Here is a 17,275-nt window from a genome sequence, read left to right as displayed (position 1 = left end):
TTTAACAATTTGTTGTTACATACGAGGAAAAACCAGCATCTCACACTTAGCAGCAACATTTATTTAAAATATTTACAAGAAAATGACTGCATGTAAACACAGCAGGTCAGACGTATAATTCTCCAAACAGCGAGTGTTTAATCTGTACATCTCAGAACTGCAAGCAAGCTTAAAGTATCGAACACGGCATTAAATGCAAAACCAACTGAAACGATTGCACAATACTGCAAATATATGTAATTATTAGTTCTGCATCTTGAATAAACTGTAATAAGCTGTAATCTCACGTCAACTCAACGTGTGACTAAAATACACAGAAAAAAGCTACTGAATCACACAAAAAAACCCATCATAACTTTGTTTCTTGGTACATATTTTGGCATCATTTCACACAGGTATCAGATCAGATAGGAGATGGGGGAAAAAGCTTAGATTTTTGTATTTATTTTAAATGATTCTCAGGTGGCGCAGCGGTAAAACACGCTAGCACAACAGAGCCGGGATTTTTAATACATCGTATCGAATCTCAGCTCTGCCATCCGGCTTGACTGTCGTTCATACAAAAATGGAGCCGGATATGGACCTCATAACTGATGCAATTACCACCTCTGCTGGCTGATTGATGGCATGGAGTCGAGGAATAATGTGTTGATCAGGGTGTGGCTCTCCTTGCACAAGGCTGATCTGCATATTAACTCGCCTCGTGCAGGTGAAAAGATGCAGTCGGGTACTGCACATGTGTCGGAGGGGGCGTGTGTCAGTTCTCGCCTCAATCAGGACGGGGGTCGGCACCAGTAGAGAGGAAGCATGACGCAATTGGGTAAAAATTGGACGCGCTAAAGAGCAGAAGAAAAAGCGTGAAAATGCTTAAACAAAATAAAATAAAATATTTTGAATGATTCAACTACTTTTGAAACTTGACCATTAGCAAATTTGGACTAGTCCCGCCACTGTAAGGTTAATCAGCTACACTAAGGGTATACAGAAAAAAACTAATGTTGTATTTTTTTGCCTGAAATATTTAAATCACTGAATAATTACAACCTAAATATATTTAAAGATTTTCTTGGCACATTAAAATAACAAGTGAACTCGCAGCCAACTTTTATTCACAAGAGAAACGTTTCTTCAGCCTGAACATGAAAGCAGCCCTCAGTACTGAACATCTCACAACATGCTTCAAAAAGTATAAACACAGAACATAATAATAAACAATCCGCATCTAAGAGCGTTTTCTTTTAGCTGATGAAGTTGTAGACCAAAAACGTGGGCGTCCCGCAGTATTTGGTTGCGAACAGCTTGCCGTCAGGAGTGGGATCGGAGAAGGCGATCTCCTCTTTGGTCAGGGGGCTTCCATACATGAAGGAACTCCTGGATCAAGACACGATGAAAATGATATAAAGTCAAACGTTCAGTTATACAAAACATGGGTCTGTCGTAAAGCCTGGTGATCTCTCTACACAGGCGCATTTCACATCATCCGACACTCCCGAGAAGAGGGCGTGTCTAAATTCTTAGATTCCTTAAAGTGCACCTACTGAGGCGCCTTAATTCTGAGCGACGATCTGACTGAATGACGAGGGAGCGTCCGACGCTTCCTCAGCGCTGAAGGCAATCCCAGCATTCAGTGCGGCACGACTCTTGTAAATGTCTTTTTAATGTAAATACTGCAAATTATCATTGATCTTTAATTTGTATAAAGGTGTAACTATACAAGTGTCGTTTATTTGTAAATTGGGGCTCGTCAGGACGTTTTTGGTACACAGAGGGAGACGTTAGCTGGCGTGCTAGCAGGTTGTGCCACCTCAGCCCATTGGTTTGAATGGCCTGAGACTAACTGTGCTAGCTTGGTAATGTCTGTCTAGTCTCTAAGTAGTGCGTCTAAATAATCTGCCTTATGAGTTCGATGTCTAATTAGAATCCTCTCTACTGAGGCAGCAATGAAGCTGACTAGGTTTTCAGACTGACCCTATATGGCCAAAGGTATTTGTACACCTGACCATGAGCTTGTTTAACATAAAGATCAAGTCTATAGCTTTATGAAAAACAGCGAGTCCGTACCTGACCGTGTCCAGCAGACGTGTGCCGATGCCCTTCCTCCTCATTAGGCTAAACACCCAGATACGACTAACCCCACAGATGGCTCTCTCGGGAACAGTGGAGCAGCACCAGGCTCTGTGACGCTCCATGAAATCGTCCCTGGTCATGTCCTTCTGCTTCTCAGGCTGCTCCAGGACTCTAAACGCCTGAAATTTGAACAAGCACCACACTTAATGACCCAGAGAAACCAACACAGTGACAACGAACAGTGTTCTATAATTTTTACATGACCCAGGCAACATAAACAATGCATCTCACTTTCTCTGTTTTGCTCTGTACAATCTGGTTCCACTGTGGCTTACAAAATGTAATAAAGCCTCTACAAGGGGGGCGATCGTGTACGAGTTCAATTCCTGTTTCGGTGCTGTTAAGAGTCGTTTATTTCAATTATTATTATTTTTCTCTGCGACCCAGTCATCTTGGAAAACCCTGTTCTATAAGACACATTTATTTCCATTAAGCGTTTTATCCTTGTCAGGGACTGTGGGTCCGGTTTCATTTGGAAACATGGGGCAAGAGGCAGACATACCCTGGACAGGGGGGGAAAATACATCACAGGGCTTCAACAACTGTTCAAACTACACAAAAATGACAACATTTAGCAGACACTTTCATATTTATATTCTATTTATATTTTCAGCATTTAGCAGACGCTTTCATCCAAACAGACTTACAATACTATGACTAGTGATCGACCGATATGGGTTATACCGATATTTAGACGAAAGAAGTGGCCGATGGCCGATATATAAAGCCGATAATACCATTTTTTTACAACTAAAAAATACAATAATAATAATAATAATACAACAAAACAGAATTAATGATCTTAAATAAACATTTATTTATCACTGTATATTCTTGTTTGCTCTTTAGGCCGTTCAAAAAATAAAATAAAAAAAATAAAAACTTTAAATAAAATACAAATTATTTCAAAGGTTTCAGTGCACTTAACATACACAAGCAGATAGCAGTATCTTTTTGTTTTTAAGAATGAACAAACATGCTTAAACCTCCAGGCTGGAGGATTACAATCCTTGTTCTTGTGCATTCACTGATGTCTGCCTGGAGAGTGGCAAAATGGACACACGGGGCGCTCTAACAACAGCCAGACCGACGACTGTATACAGTCACTGAGCTGACGGAGGCAATGTTTAAATATCGGCCTTGTGCGCACATATATCGGCCGATGCCGATTATCTAAAAAAATGCCAAAAATCGGCCCGATTAATCGGTCGATCACTAACTATGACAGTATATTTTCTAAGCAGTTGAGGGTTAAGGGCCTTGCTCAAGGGCCCAACAGTGGCAACCTGGCAGTCGTGAGGCTTGAACCAGCGACCTTTTCATTACTAGTCCAGAACCTTAACCACTAGGCTACAACTGCTCTTTTATCCCAGTTATGTTTAATAACATGCAAGAAACTGAGGGTTAACAAGACATGCTCAGAAGCCCAACAGTGGCAGTGCTCAAACCAGCAACCTTCTGATTACTAGTCCAATGCCTTAACCACAGATCCTATAACACTTAATAAATCTTACCTGTCTTACTGGCTCAGCAACCAGGCAGCCCACCACCATTTTATCACTGTCGATGAACAGGTACGTTTTAGCAGAACCGGGGCTGCTGAGGCTGATCTGCTGGAAGCCGAGTTCGGAATCCGCAACGCGCCGTACGTCCTCTGCCTAAAACCAGCAAAATAACTTCGTACGGATATCTAACCAACCAAGCTTCACATCAGTAGGACTTTAGGTTACTGATCGTACCTTCTTAGTTGCGTATTTAGGATCATCAGGAAGGACCAGGATGATTTTGCCGTCCCAGAATTCTGCTACGACCCTCTCCTTCTTCCAGCCCTGTGTAGAGACACGAGGGTGAAATAAAAACAGAATAAAAGGCATAACTCACTCAGATTAGAAAAAAAGTGGCCGTCACGATCCCTCACCACAAACTTGATGGTATCGAGGAAGCGCTGGTGGAACTGGGTGTGCTGGAAGTTGTCCTCTGGACTGTCTGCACTGTATAACATGCCACAGGACCCACATGTGGTGGCACCGAACTGCTTCTGTCCGGCATCCTGAACAGCAAAACAGTGTGTGAGCTTACATAATCATCAGGGAGCTTCAGTTCGGTCTAATCAAAATTATTTGACTTACGATGATGAGCTGATCCTCATCACTCTGCTTCTTCAGCTCCTTCTTTCTCCGGGCGCTCCTCTCCTTGGCCAAGAGACCGGGCGTGCCATTCAGGGCAGACGGAGCGCTGCAGTTCAGGGGAGAAGATAGGCATCGCTTTCTCTCAGACCCCCTAGGAGCCAGACATGTGCCCAAATTAACATGTATACTTAAAATATTATGATATATTAAAAACTGTGAGCATTTATTAGTAGGTTTTTAAAAGTGAAACCGCTTTTAGTACACAAAGAACGTAATTTTAAGTTTACCTTTTGGAGCCAAAGATGGGGTACACAGCTGATGTTTCTGGGAAAAACATGAATAAATACATCATTTTATGTTCACATTAATTATTTATTAGGATTTTAACGTCATGTTTTACACACTTTGGGTACATTTATGACAGAAATTGTAGTTACTCATTACACAAGATTCACCAGTTTAAGTTTAATATCAAACACAGTCATGGACAATTTTGTATCTCAAATTCATCTCACTTTGGACTGTGGGAGGAAACCGGAGCTCCCGGGGGAAACCCATACACACACACACACGGGGAGAACATGCAAACTCCACACAGAAAGGACCCGGACCGCTCCACCTGGGGATCGAACCCAAGACCTTCTTGCTGTGAGGCTTTTATGTATACATAAATACATCATTTTTGCCACATGAAGACCAGAACAGCCAGGCTACAGAGAAGCTTTGTTCCCACACTCCATTATGCACTGTTGATCCTTGGGACACTTGTACTCGTAAACATTCCACACGCTGCTCTTTCACACTCGTTTGTCATTTGTATGTGTGTGTATACTTGTCCAGTAAAGCCTGATCAGTACTGTCTCAGCCTTGCAATGTGGTAAATGACACCGTCAGACCTCAAGCTGACTGAATCACAAATATTAGGAGTACAAAATCGACACTTCAAACTCATGATTGGGTCCCAAACACCACTAAACACTGGACGCGAAGCAGAAACACGCTGGACAGGGTGCCAATCCGTGCAATCCCACCCCTCACCCGAAGACACAGCCGATCGTGTCTGTGTAGACGTTCGGCCGGCAGATAGCAACACTAGGATTGGGCCAGCCTTCAGTGATAAACTACATAAGCAAACGCTGAGACACTAGCGGGGCGGCACAGTCGCCTCACAGCAAGAAGGTCCTGGGTTCGATCTGTGCGGAGTTTGCATGTGGGTTTCCTCTGTGAGGTCCGGTTTCCTCCCACAGTCCAAAAACATGCAGTCAGGTTAATCGGAGACACTGAATTGCCTTATAGGCGAGTGTGCGTGTGCGTGTGTGCCCTGCGATGGACTGGCACCCCATCTAGGGTGTTACTGTGTGCCTTACTGTGACCCTGATTGGATAATCGGTTAAGATTGATTGATTGATTGATTAGTTTTAGCGCCGTACCAACACGCTGGGGTCATTTATACGGCGGTACTCAAGTTGCTTCTTCACTTTGTGTCATTTAAAACGAATTATAAAAGATGTTTTAGATTTAAATATGTTAAAAAATTAATTATTTTCCCTGGTGCTGCAGATTTAAGCACATTTCGTGTCTCGTTTTCATTAAAAAACCTGAGTTTAGTGTTTTGCAGTCTATCAGTATGTGTTTAATTGTTAGTCTCTCTTTACATCGATATAATCGGTTAAGAAAGTGAGTGGGTGAGACACTAAGCATGCCTAGACTAATTAACTAATCCGTTCCCAAACAGGTAAAAACGTTTAACTGACCATTATCTGAACAGTCGTCAGGGTTTAAAGTGCTGATTTCACTGATGTCCAGCGCTGCGTCAGTACCAGGCTCGGCAGCAAAGTCCTGAAAAACACACTTACATTTGAAACCTGGCTTTGAAAAGTAAAAGTAATGAATATCTACCAAACTTCAACTCTACCTGGTTGGTATCGGATTTAACCGGTGACCGGGATCTCCGCAGAACCCCTGTGCCGACGTCGCAGGAATCTGTGTTTAAGGGCCGAGCGTTTAAGGAAGCCTGCTCTGGCAGTTTGCGTTCCGTCTTGTTAATAAAAACCGCCCTGCGTATGGGAGATTTCTCTCTCGGCACCGGAACCACGTCCTTCTGAGCCGGCGGGTTTTCTGAGGTGGGTTTCTGCAAGCCGCTGCCAGACTGTTTGGGCTTCGTTTTTGAGGCGTGTGGTTTGAACATGGACACGGGTTTTTTACCGGTGCTGAAGAAAGCAGCACCTACAACAATTCTGGGCTTGTTTTTGGGCTTCAAACTGCCGAACGTGACGGGAGCTTGCTTCTTCATCTCGACAGGCTTTACAGATGAATCTTCTCTCGTGCTCCAGTTTGGCATATTCGTGAAGTAGCTCTTTAGGTTCGACTTCTGGCCCCCGGCTTTTTCTTTTATCTTCGGCCTTTTTGCTTTGGCGGGTTTCCCTGCAGGCGCGGGAACGCTGGGCTGATCTTTCTCCGGGTTCGACGGCGGAGACCTGGTCTCTTTCAGCAGCTTTCTCTCGACCGGTGTGAGATAAAGTGGTTTCTGTTTGCTGTAGAAGGACCCGGCGCCCAGGGTCGATTTTAAAGGAGAGGCTTTCTTGGGCGGCGACTCCAGCGTCGATGCCCTCAGCGTCTTTTTGGGTGTCAGGGGCAAACGCGATCTGGCACGCGTCCTTTCGGGAGAACTTAGTTGAGGCGAGCTGTTTTCCTTCTGACGAGAGGATGTTCTCCTCAGGTCTTTCTTCTTGGCTGGGTTACTGCAGCAGATTTTACAGTGTGAATGGGAGGACAAACACAAACATGCTGTAAAACACGATAGAGCTTAACTTCACGTACCTCTCAGATTCTGGAGAGCAATGTTTCCTTTTCTTTGACGTACAGTTTGACATTTTTATGACACCTTGAGCAAAAAAAAGAAAGAAGAAAAAACAAAATGGTTTACACAGCCTGGTACTTAATACCAAGAATACTGAAGAGTACTTGGAGACGTGACCGACATCTGGATGTGGTATATTTAGTGAATATTTAGTCCAGATCGAAAAATAAAAGTAAAAAACAATCCCATGCAAGTCATCCTTTCTGAACTGAATTTTTTCCCTTTATCTCTCAATTTAGTCATTTCCAATTCCCGACTGTAAACCCACAGCTGCACGCACAATCCCTGATCTGTTCTGATCTTCCTCTAGTCCTTTATGAGCGGACACTTTTGCATTTCATTTTAATTGGAGCCCTATTCACCTACCAGTTTTGACACTGATTTATTTAAACATCCCAACAACACTGCTGCACCTGCTACTTTCACAACAGAACAACACAAACTACCATGTGTTTACCATTTCAATGTCATTACAGTGTCATTGCAGTGCTGTACACACAAAAAAAAAAAATCCTGTTAATGTGGTATAATCTTGCTGATCATATGGACTAAAAAAGCTGAAGCTGGCTTGACTGTGGACAATGTCGCCCATGTTCACTCGCTTTATTTGTTTGTTTTTTGACCAGACAGATTACAGACAACAAATTCTATCGTAGTATAGATGACAGTTTGGATTTTCTTCCCAAACTTTAAGGGCTCAGTTAAACTAGTCCTATTTATATGGACACAGAAACGTCACTTACATTTACAGATTTAAGTGAACAATTTTGACAGTATACAATCCAAGAATTTGAGGGTTAAGGTTTTTGTTTAAGGGCCCAACAGTGGCCACCTGGCAGTGGTGCGGCTTCAACCACTGACTTCCAGTTTACTAGTCCAGTACCTTTATAACCTACATTATAGTATAGAAGGCCTTTATTTGTCATATATGCATAAACAGGTGTACAGTACAATAAAATTCTTTCTTCGCATATCTCAGCTTGTTTGGAAGCTTGGGACAGCGCGCAGGGTCTGTCATTGTCCAGCGCCCCTGGAGCAGAGAGGGTTAAGGGCCTTGCGCAAGGGCCCAACAGTGGCTGCATGTCAGAGCCAGGATATGAACTCTCAACCTTTCAGTTGAAAGTCCAAAGCCCTAAGCATTAGGCTACCACTGTCCGATAATAATTAATAAATTATGTTAACATCGTTATATTTTCTTTCTTTGTTTGTTTATTAGGATTTTAACGTCATGTTTTACACTTTGGTTACATTCATGACAGGAACGGTAGTTACTCATTACACAAGATTCATCAGTTCACAAGGTTATATATCGAACACAGTCATGGACAATTTTCTATCTCCAATTCACCTCACTTGCACGTCTTTGGACTGTGGGAGGAAACCCACATAGACATGGGGAGAACATGCAAACTCCACACGGAAAGGACCCGGACCGCCCCACCTGGGGATCGAACCCAGGACCTTCTTGCTGCGAGGCGACAGTGCAGTCGAGTCCAGTTTTCTGGACGTCAATCAGAAGGTTATGGGTACATTTACATTTCTGGCATTTATCAGACACCTTTACAGGATACAGTCTGAGCAGCTGAGGGTTAAGGGCCTTGCTCAAGAGTCCAACAGCAGCAACCTGGCAGTAGTGGGGCTTGAACCAGCAACCTTCTGATTACTAGTCCAGCACTTTAACCACAAGTTCTGGGTCTGCCAGGTTGACACAAATGGACCATACAGCAAAACTCTTAAATTATGAGTCTATTTGATATTACATTGATATACATTAATCACCACAGTGGCCACAATGACATACTGTACATGTTACTCACGATTTATTCCAACCTCAGCTGCAGAAAGTGGTTTAAATAATAGAATTAAATAGAAATGAAGATTAAATTTGTGCCTCTAGTTGCTAGTTTTGATTTTATAACATTGATATCCAGTATAATTTTATTTAACCGCGGTTTTGTTTTGCGCCAAGTGTTGAGGTTACATAACCAAAACTGTCTGATAACCTAACAAGATAAATAACATTAGAAATAAGAGTTTAAATGATGATATTCTACATACAGGACTGATGTTACTGACTGAACTCTACACACTGTTGTTTATCACATAATTAGCATCAGCATTACAGTGAACTAGCCCTGAGCGCCAAATAACAACACCGCCCTAAACTAAACACTGTTAATAAATACAGTCCCAACACTCACAACTCTGTTATACAGTAATAAAATAAAGACTTACAGTGATTATAACGGCTGTAACTCTGAGTTATTCAGTATAATAACAGTTATGATGAAGCTCCTCTCAGTCTGAGACACTCTCACCCGCGCGCTTCCCTCGCAACACTTTTAAACCGCGCGCCAAACTACGCTTTAGCGCGAGCGCCTGGGCACGAGAGCGCTTCCGCTCGGTCAAGAGGGAGATTTCAAAATAAAAGCTTCAATTTTTTATTTATTCATGCACCAACAGCACTACTAATAATACTAATACCACTGCAGTTACTACTACTAATACTAATAATACTAATACCACTGCAGTTACTACTACTAATATTACTAATAACACGACTACTATTACTAATAACGCTATCCAAAATTACACCTCCATATGTACCCTCAGGTTGTTGTTTTATGTTGGTTGTATGTGATTATACAGATACTTACATTTACAGATACAGATACTTGTTTGTATACTGTATAAGGTATAATATTTGTATAATGTGAATCTTTGTAGTGTGTACTATTTTGATTTATGTAACTTGCTACTGAGGCCTTAATTTCCTTCGGGAATAATAAAGGAAAATCTATCACTGCAACTACTACTATTACTACTACTAATATCACTGCTATTGCATTACAACAACAACTAATACTATTAATACCGCTACTACTATTATCACTACTACTAATACTAACACTAATACTACTACCACTGCAACCACTACTACTACTACTACTACTACTATTAATACTACTAATACTAACACTAATACCACTACCACTGCAACCACCACTACTACTACTACTACTATTACTACTAATACTAACACTAATACCACTACCACTGCAACCACCACTACTACTACTACTACTATTACTACTAATACTAACACTAATACCACTACCACTGCAACCACTACTACTACTACTACTAATACTAACACTAATACCACTACCACTGCAACTACTACTACTACTACTACTACTATTACTACTACTAACACTAATACCACTACCACTGCAACCACTACTACTAATACTACTACTAATACTAACACTAATACCACTAATACTGCAACTACTACTACTACTACTACTACTACTACTACTATTATACTACTACTAATATCACTGCTATTGCATTACAACAACTAATACTATTAATACCGCTACTACTATTATTACTACTACTAATACTAACACTTATACCACTACCACTGCAACTACTACTACTACTACTAATAATAATAATAATTATTGCAATAGAAATTATTACTACACCCACTACTTCTGATACCGCTATTATCAATACAACTACATTTACATTTTCAGCATTTAGCAGATGCCTTTATCCAAAGCAACTTTGACAGTTGTGTGACAGTATACCTTCTGAGCAACTGAGGGTTAGAAGCCTTGCTTAAGCAACAAGCTGGCTGTGGTGGGGCTTGAACCAGCAATCTGCTGATTACTATTTCAGTACCTCAACTGCTAGGCTACAACTGTCTTATACTACTGCTATTGCCACTAAAACAACAACAACAACAACTACTACTACTACTGATACCACTATTATCAATACAACTATTAATACTACTACTTCTGCAACTACTACTACTTGCACTGCTACTAATATTATCAGTATTACTACCACGAGTACTACTTCCACTAACAGAACTACTGCCACCAACACCACTACCACCCCACCAACACCACTACTACAACCACTATTACTACTACCACCATGATAACTACTTAGTAATAGTAATACTACTGCCACTATTAGTACCACTACTAACACTATTACTAATTACTATTACTGAGATGACTGAGTAAATAAAATAAAATAATAGTTTAGCAGTAGGGCAGTGGTAGCTCAGCGGTACTGGACTAGTAATCAGAAGGTTGCCGGTTCAAGCCCCACCACAGCCAAGTTGTTTTCTGTCATTTGTGTAAGTTGCTTTGGATAAAAGCGTCTCCTAAGTGCCACAAATGTAAACCTGTTTCTGGGGTTTGCACTTTCTGCTAGTTTTGTATTTTAACACTGGATATGTGTTCATATAAAGAAACTTCATTTAATAGGGTGAGATAAAATGTCATAAATGTTATGTATTTTTAAATGCATTAAAAAACAAATGTAGTAAGATGTAATGGTGTGTTGGTGGGGACTCTTCATTCATCATGCTGGTGTTTGGTTTACTTCCTTTCGTTTATCAGTAAGTGCTGTAGCACCACAACTCAATAATGTTGGGAGCGTAAATATACTGTTTATTTTCATTTTTGTCTTTTCTTAAATCTGATCTTTATATTGGTGAAGCTTCTGACTACAGAGAAACATGGTTTTCTACTTCACAAGCGCCGGTAAGTAAAGCGTTATCATGTTTATATTTAAACAGAAGAACCAACACTACATAGATCATAACTGAGGCGTTATATTCACACCCGTTTTGGTCCAAAACAAGCATTGATTGGCTACTTGCAGTTCATCTTTCTCGCTCTGATTGGCTACCAAAGCTGTCCAGTTGGTGCTTAGCCAATCGTGATCTGGGAGGCGGGATATCTCTGAATATGGGTGGGAAAGACAACATGGTACATCATGAAATAGATGTAAGATTCATTCCTTCATTTGCGTCAACAGATTCATTCTAGTCAGGGTCGCAGTGGGTGCGATGACACCTGGAACCACTTTTACTATACCAAATGAACAGTATGCTCCAGATACATATTTTAAATTTTCAGAAAACCTACTTTTAACTTACAAAAGAGTATTGTTGACAAATAATTGTGCTTCAGTCATTAAGTCACTAATAAACTAAAACAATTTAAATCTAATGTCTACCATGACATGCTCACTAGTGATCCTTACAAGTGTGTGTAAGGATTTGACTTTAACTCGACAGGAAAATATGTCTGATTGTACACACATGACACTGACTGTCCACATGGACCTTAAAGAAATCATAATTCTTCAACATTTATAGTATTTATAGGACATTGGTATCGGCTCAATGTCTTTATCAGCACATCTATATCGTCATCAGTACTGCTGTGCTAGAAAATTATACACACTGCATAACCAAACGTATTAATTATTTAGTTCAGGTTTTAGCCAAAGTGTGAGAAAAGCTCATTCCAGCATGATTGTACACAAAACAAGGTCCATCTAAATACGGTTTAAGATATAAGTTTGGGGCTAAAGGAAGTTTAGTGGCCTGCAACGTGCTCTGACCTCAACCCTGCTGAAGAACCCATAAATTGGAATGTTTATTTCAGACACAGTGTATTTTAATATCAACATGAGTGCGTTAGAGCTCAAAAATGGTCTCAAAATCCTACAGACATACTCCAAAATCTGGTTGAAAGCCTTTACAGGTAGTGGAGGCTGATATATCTCAGAAAAGGTCAAGAATACACTCCATGGTTTTGGAACTGGATGTCCAACATGCTCATGTCTGGGTGGCCACATACTTGGATATACAGTGTATACACTGTGCTTAAAAATCATCCACATGTGGTTCTACATGAGAATCTACCAGCTCTAAAAAGCAGGAAATGCTATTCCCTTTATACGTGTTTCATGTTTAAGAGATAAGGTATTGGGCTATTGATCAGAAGGTCACAGGTTTAGGCCCAACCATAGCCAAGCTTCTACTGTCAGGCCTCTGAGCTTTCATTGTACACAGTGTCTCAGTTGTAAGTCACGTTAGATAAAAGCCTCTGCTAAATGTAAAAATTTAAGTGTAACATGTTTTGTTTCTTTTGCAGTTGTTACTCCAGCCTATACCATCTACATGGGTAAAGACAAACATGAAAGTAAGAGCTCACTGCATTGCTTTCATTCTTTTACTAGTTTCCTTAAAAAGCAGCTCCTAATAAATGTCGTTTCTGTTCTCAACAGATGAGGATCTTATAAAATATGGCTGGCCTGAGGATATTTGGTAAGAAAACCATGCTGTGTGAACATGCTACATAATAATGGAGTCTGTGTACATATGTAACCAATGCAAAAGTGTATGATCACAACATTTTCCGAAGGTTTTGAGTCTCACAAATCTTGTTTTATTTTTAGGTTTCATGTGGATAAACTCTCCTCTGCCCACGTCTACCTTAGAATGCCCAAAGTAAGTGTCTAAGCATTTATTGCATTTACTTTTACATTACTTCTCAGAAGAAACTAAATAAGCCTTGTGTCTGACATGCTTCAGGGAAAGACGATAGATGAAATACCTAAAGAGGTCCTGATCGACTGTGCACAGCTAGTAAAGAACAACAGCATTCAAGGTAATATTTACACACTGACTTTCTGGTATCTCTTGACCTCCATTAATGAAATATATGCATCACTTGTGTGTTTAAGCCTTTCTACCTTTCAAATAAACATTTGCAAAGAATTTTATTTGCTTGCTTTGACCTCACTTATTTGATTTGATGTAAAACACGTATGTTTAACTTGATAAAAGGTGATAAAAATCCAAACTAGTAGTAGGAGGATGTTGAATCTGTCTTGTTGAATTCAGAACCATTTATCATTATATCCTTTATGTTTATAACCTTTATATTTGTAAATATGGTACTCCCTAACTGTTTCCTTTAACACTGTCTTAAAATGGATGTATATTCCTGTGTGTTGCATAATGTTGTGCTACTCCATTAAAAAGTAAACCACTTGACCTCTCTCCATGTTACGCCATGGCTTTTTTATCATAGTCTGTTTATAGTTGGGTTGACAGAGAATGTTTGTAGTTGGCAACAGGTTGGTAACAGGTTTTAAACTTTGTCAGGAACCAAGTTTAAAACAGCTACTTTGAAACATATTGCATGTTGATTGTTGTTTTTATTGCTTTGGCACTTTCAGGGTGCAAAATGAACAACATAAATGTCGTTTACACACCATGGAGCAACCTGAAGAAAACCGGGGACATGGACGTGGGCCAGATTGGCTTTTACCGCCAAAAAGAGGTATTAGAAACGTTATGTAAAATTATATAAAATTTTTTACTTGACAAGACTTTTTAAGATACCCAAACACCCACCACAAACCCCAGTCAGTTCTAAAGTAGAGATAAACAGACTTGCTGATGTAGTGTAAGACACAGTATGACTGTAATTTACTTTATAACTAACCTGGCAACCTTCATTCATTCATTCATTTTCTTATCTGCTTATCCAATGAGTGTTGTGGGAGGGTGCTGGAGCCTATCCCAGCTTTTCAGTGGGCGCAAGGCACACAGTAACACCCTGGACGAGACGCCAGTCCATCACACACCCATTCACTTATAGGGCAATTCACTGTCTCCAATTAACCTGACTGCATGTTTTTGGACTGGGGGAGGAAACCGGATCTTCCGGAGGAAACCCACGCAGACACGGGGAGAACATGCAAACTCCACACAGAAAGGACCTGGACCGTCCCGCCTGGTTATTAGTAATTAATTGATTAAGTAAGAGTAATTAATTAAGTAATTAGTATTTAATTGATTAAGTAAGAGTAATTAATTGATTAAGTAAGAGTAATTAATTAAGTTATTAGTAATTAGTTGATTAAGTAAGAGTAATTAATGAAGTAATTAGTATTTAATTGATTAAGTAAGAGTAGCTCACAATAAATTATATGTTGTCATTAGGTGAAAACTGTTGCTGTAGAAAAGAAAATCAATGAAATCGTCAATCGGTTGGAAAAGACAAAAGAGGAGCAATACCCTGATCTTGCAGCCGAGAAAGAATCACGAGACAGAGAGGAACGGAACGAGAAAAAGGCTCAGATTCAAGAGATCAAGAAAAAGGAAAAGGAAGAAACAAAGAGCAAAAAAGAGCAGGAGGATTTAAGGTATCTTAAACAGGCTCCTTAATCACACCTTAAATACACGTGTACAGTTTACTGTGATGTGTAACAAACCAACCAATCAGTAATCAAATTAGTTCTCGACTGTTTATATTACCAAGATAATCAAGTAGTCATTGTAGTCTTAGTCAGTCATTGTCAGAATTAAAAGAATGTTACAGCAGCTAGAAATACTTGTGTATTCCCAAATTATATTGACGTCCAGTCACTGTTTTCTTGATTGTTTGTTATTTAATTTGTATTGTATTACATTACTGAGCAGCTAAAATATATTTCTATCATAGGAATTACACGTCACTCATGAAGAGCGATAACATGACCACAAATGAGGTACTGCATTGTTGTTGTTTTTTTCTCCACAATTTATATAACAACAGATCTATTAAAATCTATTAATACAGATGTATGTAAGACTAGTTTAAGGATCTTTTTATACTTGCATGATTCCTGGCTTCCTCCCAACCATTGAAGTTATTATATTGTATATCTTAGTAACAGGAATTTGACATGGTGAATCACAATTTTGGGTTATAAAGTCAAATTCCACATATTGTTAATGAATATTCTTATAAATTAATGAGGTGCTCGGGTGACAAAGTGGTCTATTACTCTTACCTACCACCCCTGAGATCTAGGTTTGAAACTCGGCTGTGCTATCAGTCAATCAGGTGTCTACTCAGGCATGATTGTCTGTGTCTGAGGGTAGGGGTAATGGCCGAAGCCCTGCAATGGATTGGCGACCCATCCAGGATGTTTCTGCCTTAGGTCCAGTGTTTCCCATTAAAACTGGCCTGTCAGGAGTGTCACTTAAAGCCACTTTTAAGCAACTTTAGTTTACAAGATCATCTGGAACAGTGGTCTCTTTACCAAGATGCAAAAAAACAAACTGTCACTTTATGCTGAGGAGAAATTAGTCCTAAAGGTCAGATATAAGAACTTTTGCTGTGAATTTTCTGCTGTGAATTAGAAGCTGATGGAACACAGGTGTCACTGTCCACAGTTAAGCAAGCTTTACTTTGCCGTTGATGTCGAGGCTGCAGTGAATTAAAGAAGCTATTTTTTTTATGAGTATCTAAAAGCTTGACTGAAGTCTGTTGCTAATCACATAAACAAAGATTCAATTATTCAGTCACAGAAAAAAGAACAGTTGCAGACGGCACACATTTGTGCATCTGGGCGGCACTGTCGCCTCACAGCAAGAAGGTCCTCAGTTAATTTCCTAGGTGGAGCGGTCCGGGTTCTTTCTGTGTGGAGTTTGCATGTTCTCCTCGTGTCTGTGTGGGTTTCCTCCAGGAGCTCCGGTTTCCTCCCACAGTCCAAAATCATGCAAGTGAGATGAACTGGAGATAGAAAATTGACCATGACTGTGTTTGATATTAAACTTGTGAACTGATGGACCATGTCCTGTCATGAATGTAACCAAAGTGTGTAAAACATGATGTTAAAATCCTAATAAATAAATAAATAAATAACTCTGTACCCATCTGTAAGACTAAACAATTCCAAAGCTATTCCTATAAATTCACCATTTAGATCTCGCATTCATTAATGTGCATTTCATATTTTTGTAATCTGTTTACAGGACGGCAACGATTCAGACGATTTCATGTAATAAACTTTCCTGTTGAGAAGAACCGACATCTTTCACAGTTTTGCTCAGATTCACAGTGCACATGCTCGGAGAAATAACAAACCCTGCATGCAGTGCATCTGAACGAGTACACGTGCCATTAAAGCATTCCGGCTGAAAAATCTGACTTAATGGAAATTTAAAGACTTTCAGGATAAAGCTTGACTGCAGAGAGGAGGTGTGCTTGGACTGGTCATAAAATAACCTTTACTGGATGTTTGATCATTTTTCTATGCTGCATTTGAAATGTGGGCTGTTTAAGGGTTTCAGCTTTGATTAGATTAGATTAAATCGCATGCACTGGTTTTATTACTTCAGATTAAGATCTGCGAATGAATTGCTGTGCATTTAAGTGTGGCCAGAAGTGTATGATTGCATCTATCTAAATCTAAACTCGGCTCATTTCCTGTTTGTTTAAGAGATGCAAATAAATAAACGTTGAATTTATAAACTTCACCACTCTGCAAACTCCCATCA

At 39.9% G+C, this 17,275-nt stretch overlaps 2 protein-coding genes across 2 annotated transcripts; one reads left to right on the top strand and one right to left on the bottom strand.

The window, feature by feature from the left end:
* esco2 (establishment of sister chromatid cohesion N-acetyltransferase 2) lies at window positions 1–9,443 on the bottom strand. Its single transcript, XM_063001022.1, has 11 exons — window positions 9,352–9,443; window positions 7,077–7,140; window positions 6,172–6,997; window positions 6,011–6,095; window positions 4,544–4,580; window positions 4,257–4,407; window positions 4,046–4,177; window positions 3,867–3,956; window positions 3,642–3,785; window positions 2,062–2,246; window positions 1–1,371 (listed from the first exon to the last, which is right to left on the bottom strand). The coding sequence occupies exons 2-11, from the start codon at window positions 7,127–7,129 to the stop codon at window positions 1,239–1,241; spliced, it is 1,836 nt and encodes a 611-aa protein (XP_062857092.1). The 5' UTR covers window positions 7,130–7,140; window positions 9,352–9,443; the 3' UTR covers window positions 1–1,238.
* A 2,026-nt stretch (window positions 9,444–11,469) lies between these two features.
* On the top strand, window positions 11,470–17,254 carry ccdc25 (coiled-coil domain containing 25). The gene is made up of 10 exons (XM_063001021.1): window positions 11,470–11,542; window positions 11,644–11,687; window positions 13,092–13,139; window positions 13,225–13,264; window positions 13,396–13,447; window positions 13,532–13,607; window positions 14,182–14,285; window positions 14,951–15,153; window positions 15,453–15,498; window positions 16,751–17,254. Exons 2-10 carry the CDS (start codon window positions 11,663–11,665, stop codon window positions 16,778–16,780), a joined length of 624 nt encoding a protein of 207 aa, XP_062857091.1. The 5' UTR covers window positions 11,470–11,542; window positions 11,644–11,662; the 3' UTR covers window positions 16,781–17,254.
* The last annotated feature ends 21 nt before the right edge of the window (window positions 17,255–17,275 follow it).

The sequence above is a fragment of the Trichomycterus rosablanca genome, chromosome 9, assembly GCF_030014385.1.
Source record: "Trichomycterus rosablanca isolate fTriRos1 chromosome 9, fTriRos1.hap1, whole genome shotgun sequence".
Classification (NCBI taxonomy): Eukaryota; Metazoa; Chordata; class Actinopteri; order Siluriformes; family Trichomycteridae; genus Trichomycterus; species Trichomycterus rosablanca.
Note: the sequence above shows the minus strand (reverse complement) of the source record. Positions and strands in the feature narration are given on the sequence as shown.

Excerpts from the sequence above, each read along its gene's own strand:
- esco2 (XM_063001022.1), bottom strand. The coding sequence starts at position 7,129 with ATGTCAAACTGTACGTCAAAGAAAAGGAAACATTGCTCTCCAGAATCT. Across the intron at positions 3,786-3,866 it reads CTAAATACGCAACTAAGAAG|GCAGAGGACGTACGGCGCGT; the intron begins GTACGATCAGTA and ends TGCTGGTTTTAG. Across the intron at positions 1,372-2,061 it reads CGTCTGCTGGACACGGTCAG|GAGTTCCTTCATGTATGGAA; the intron begins GTACGGACTCGC and ends GTCTTGATCCAG.
- ccdc25 (XM_063001021.1), top strand. The coding sequence starts at position 11,663 with ATGGTTTTCTACTTCACAAGCGCCG. Across the intron at positions 13,140-13,224 it reads GGGTAAAGACAAACATGAAA|ATGAGGATCTTATAAAATAT; the intron begins GTAAGAGCTCAC and ends TGTTCTCAACAG. Across the intron at positions 15,154-15,452 it reads AAAGAGCAGGAGGATTTAAG|GAATTACACGTCACTCATGA; the intron begins GTATCTTAAACA and ends TTTCTATCATAG.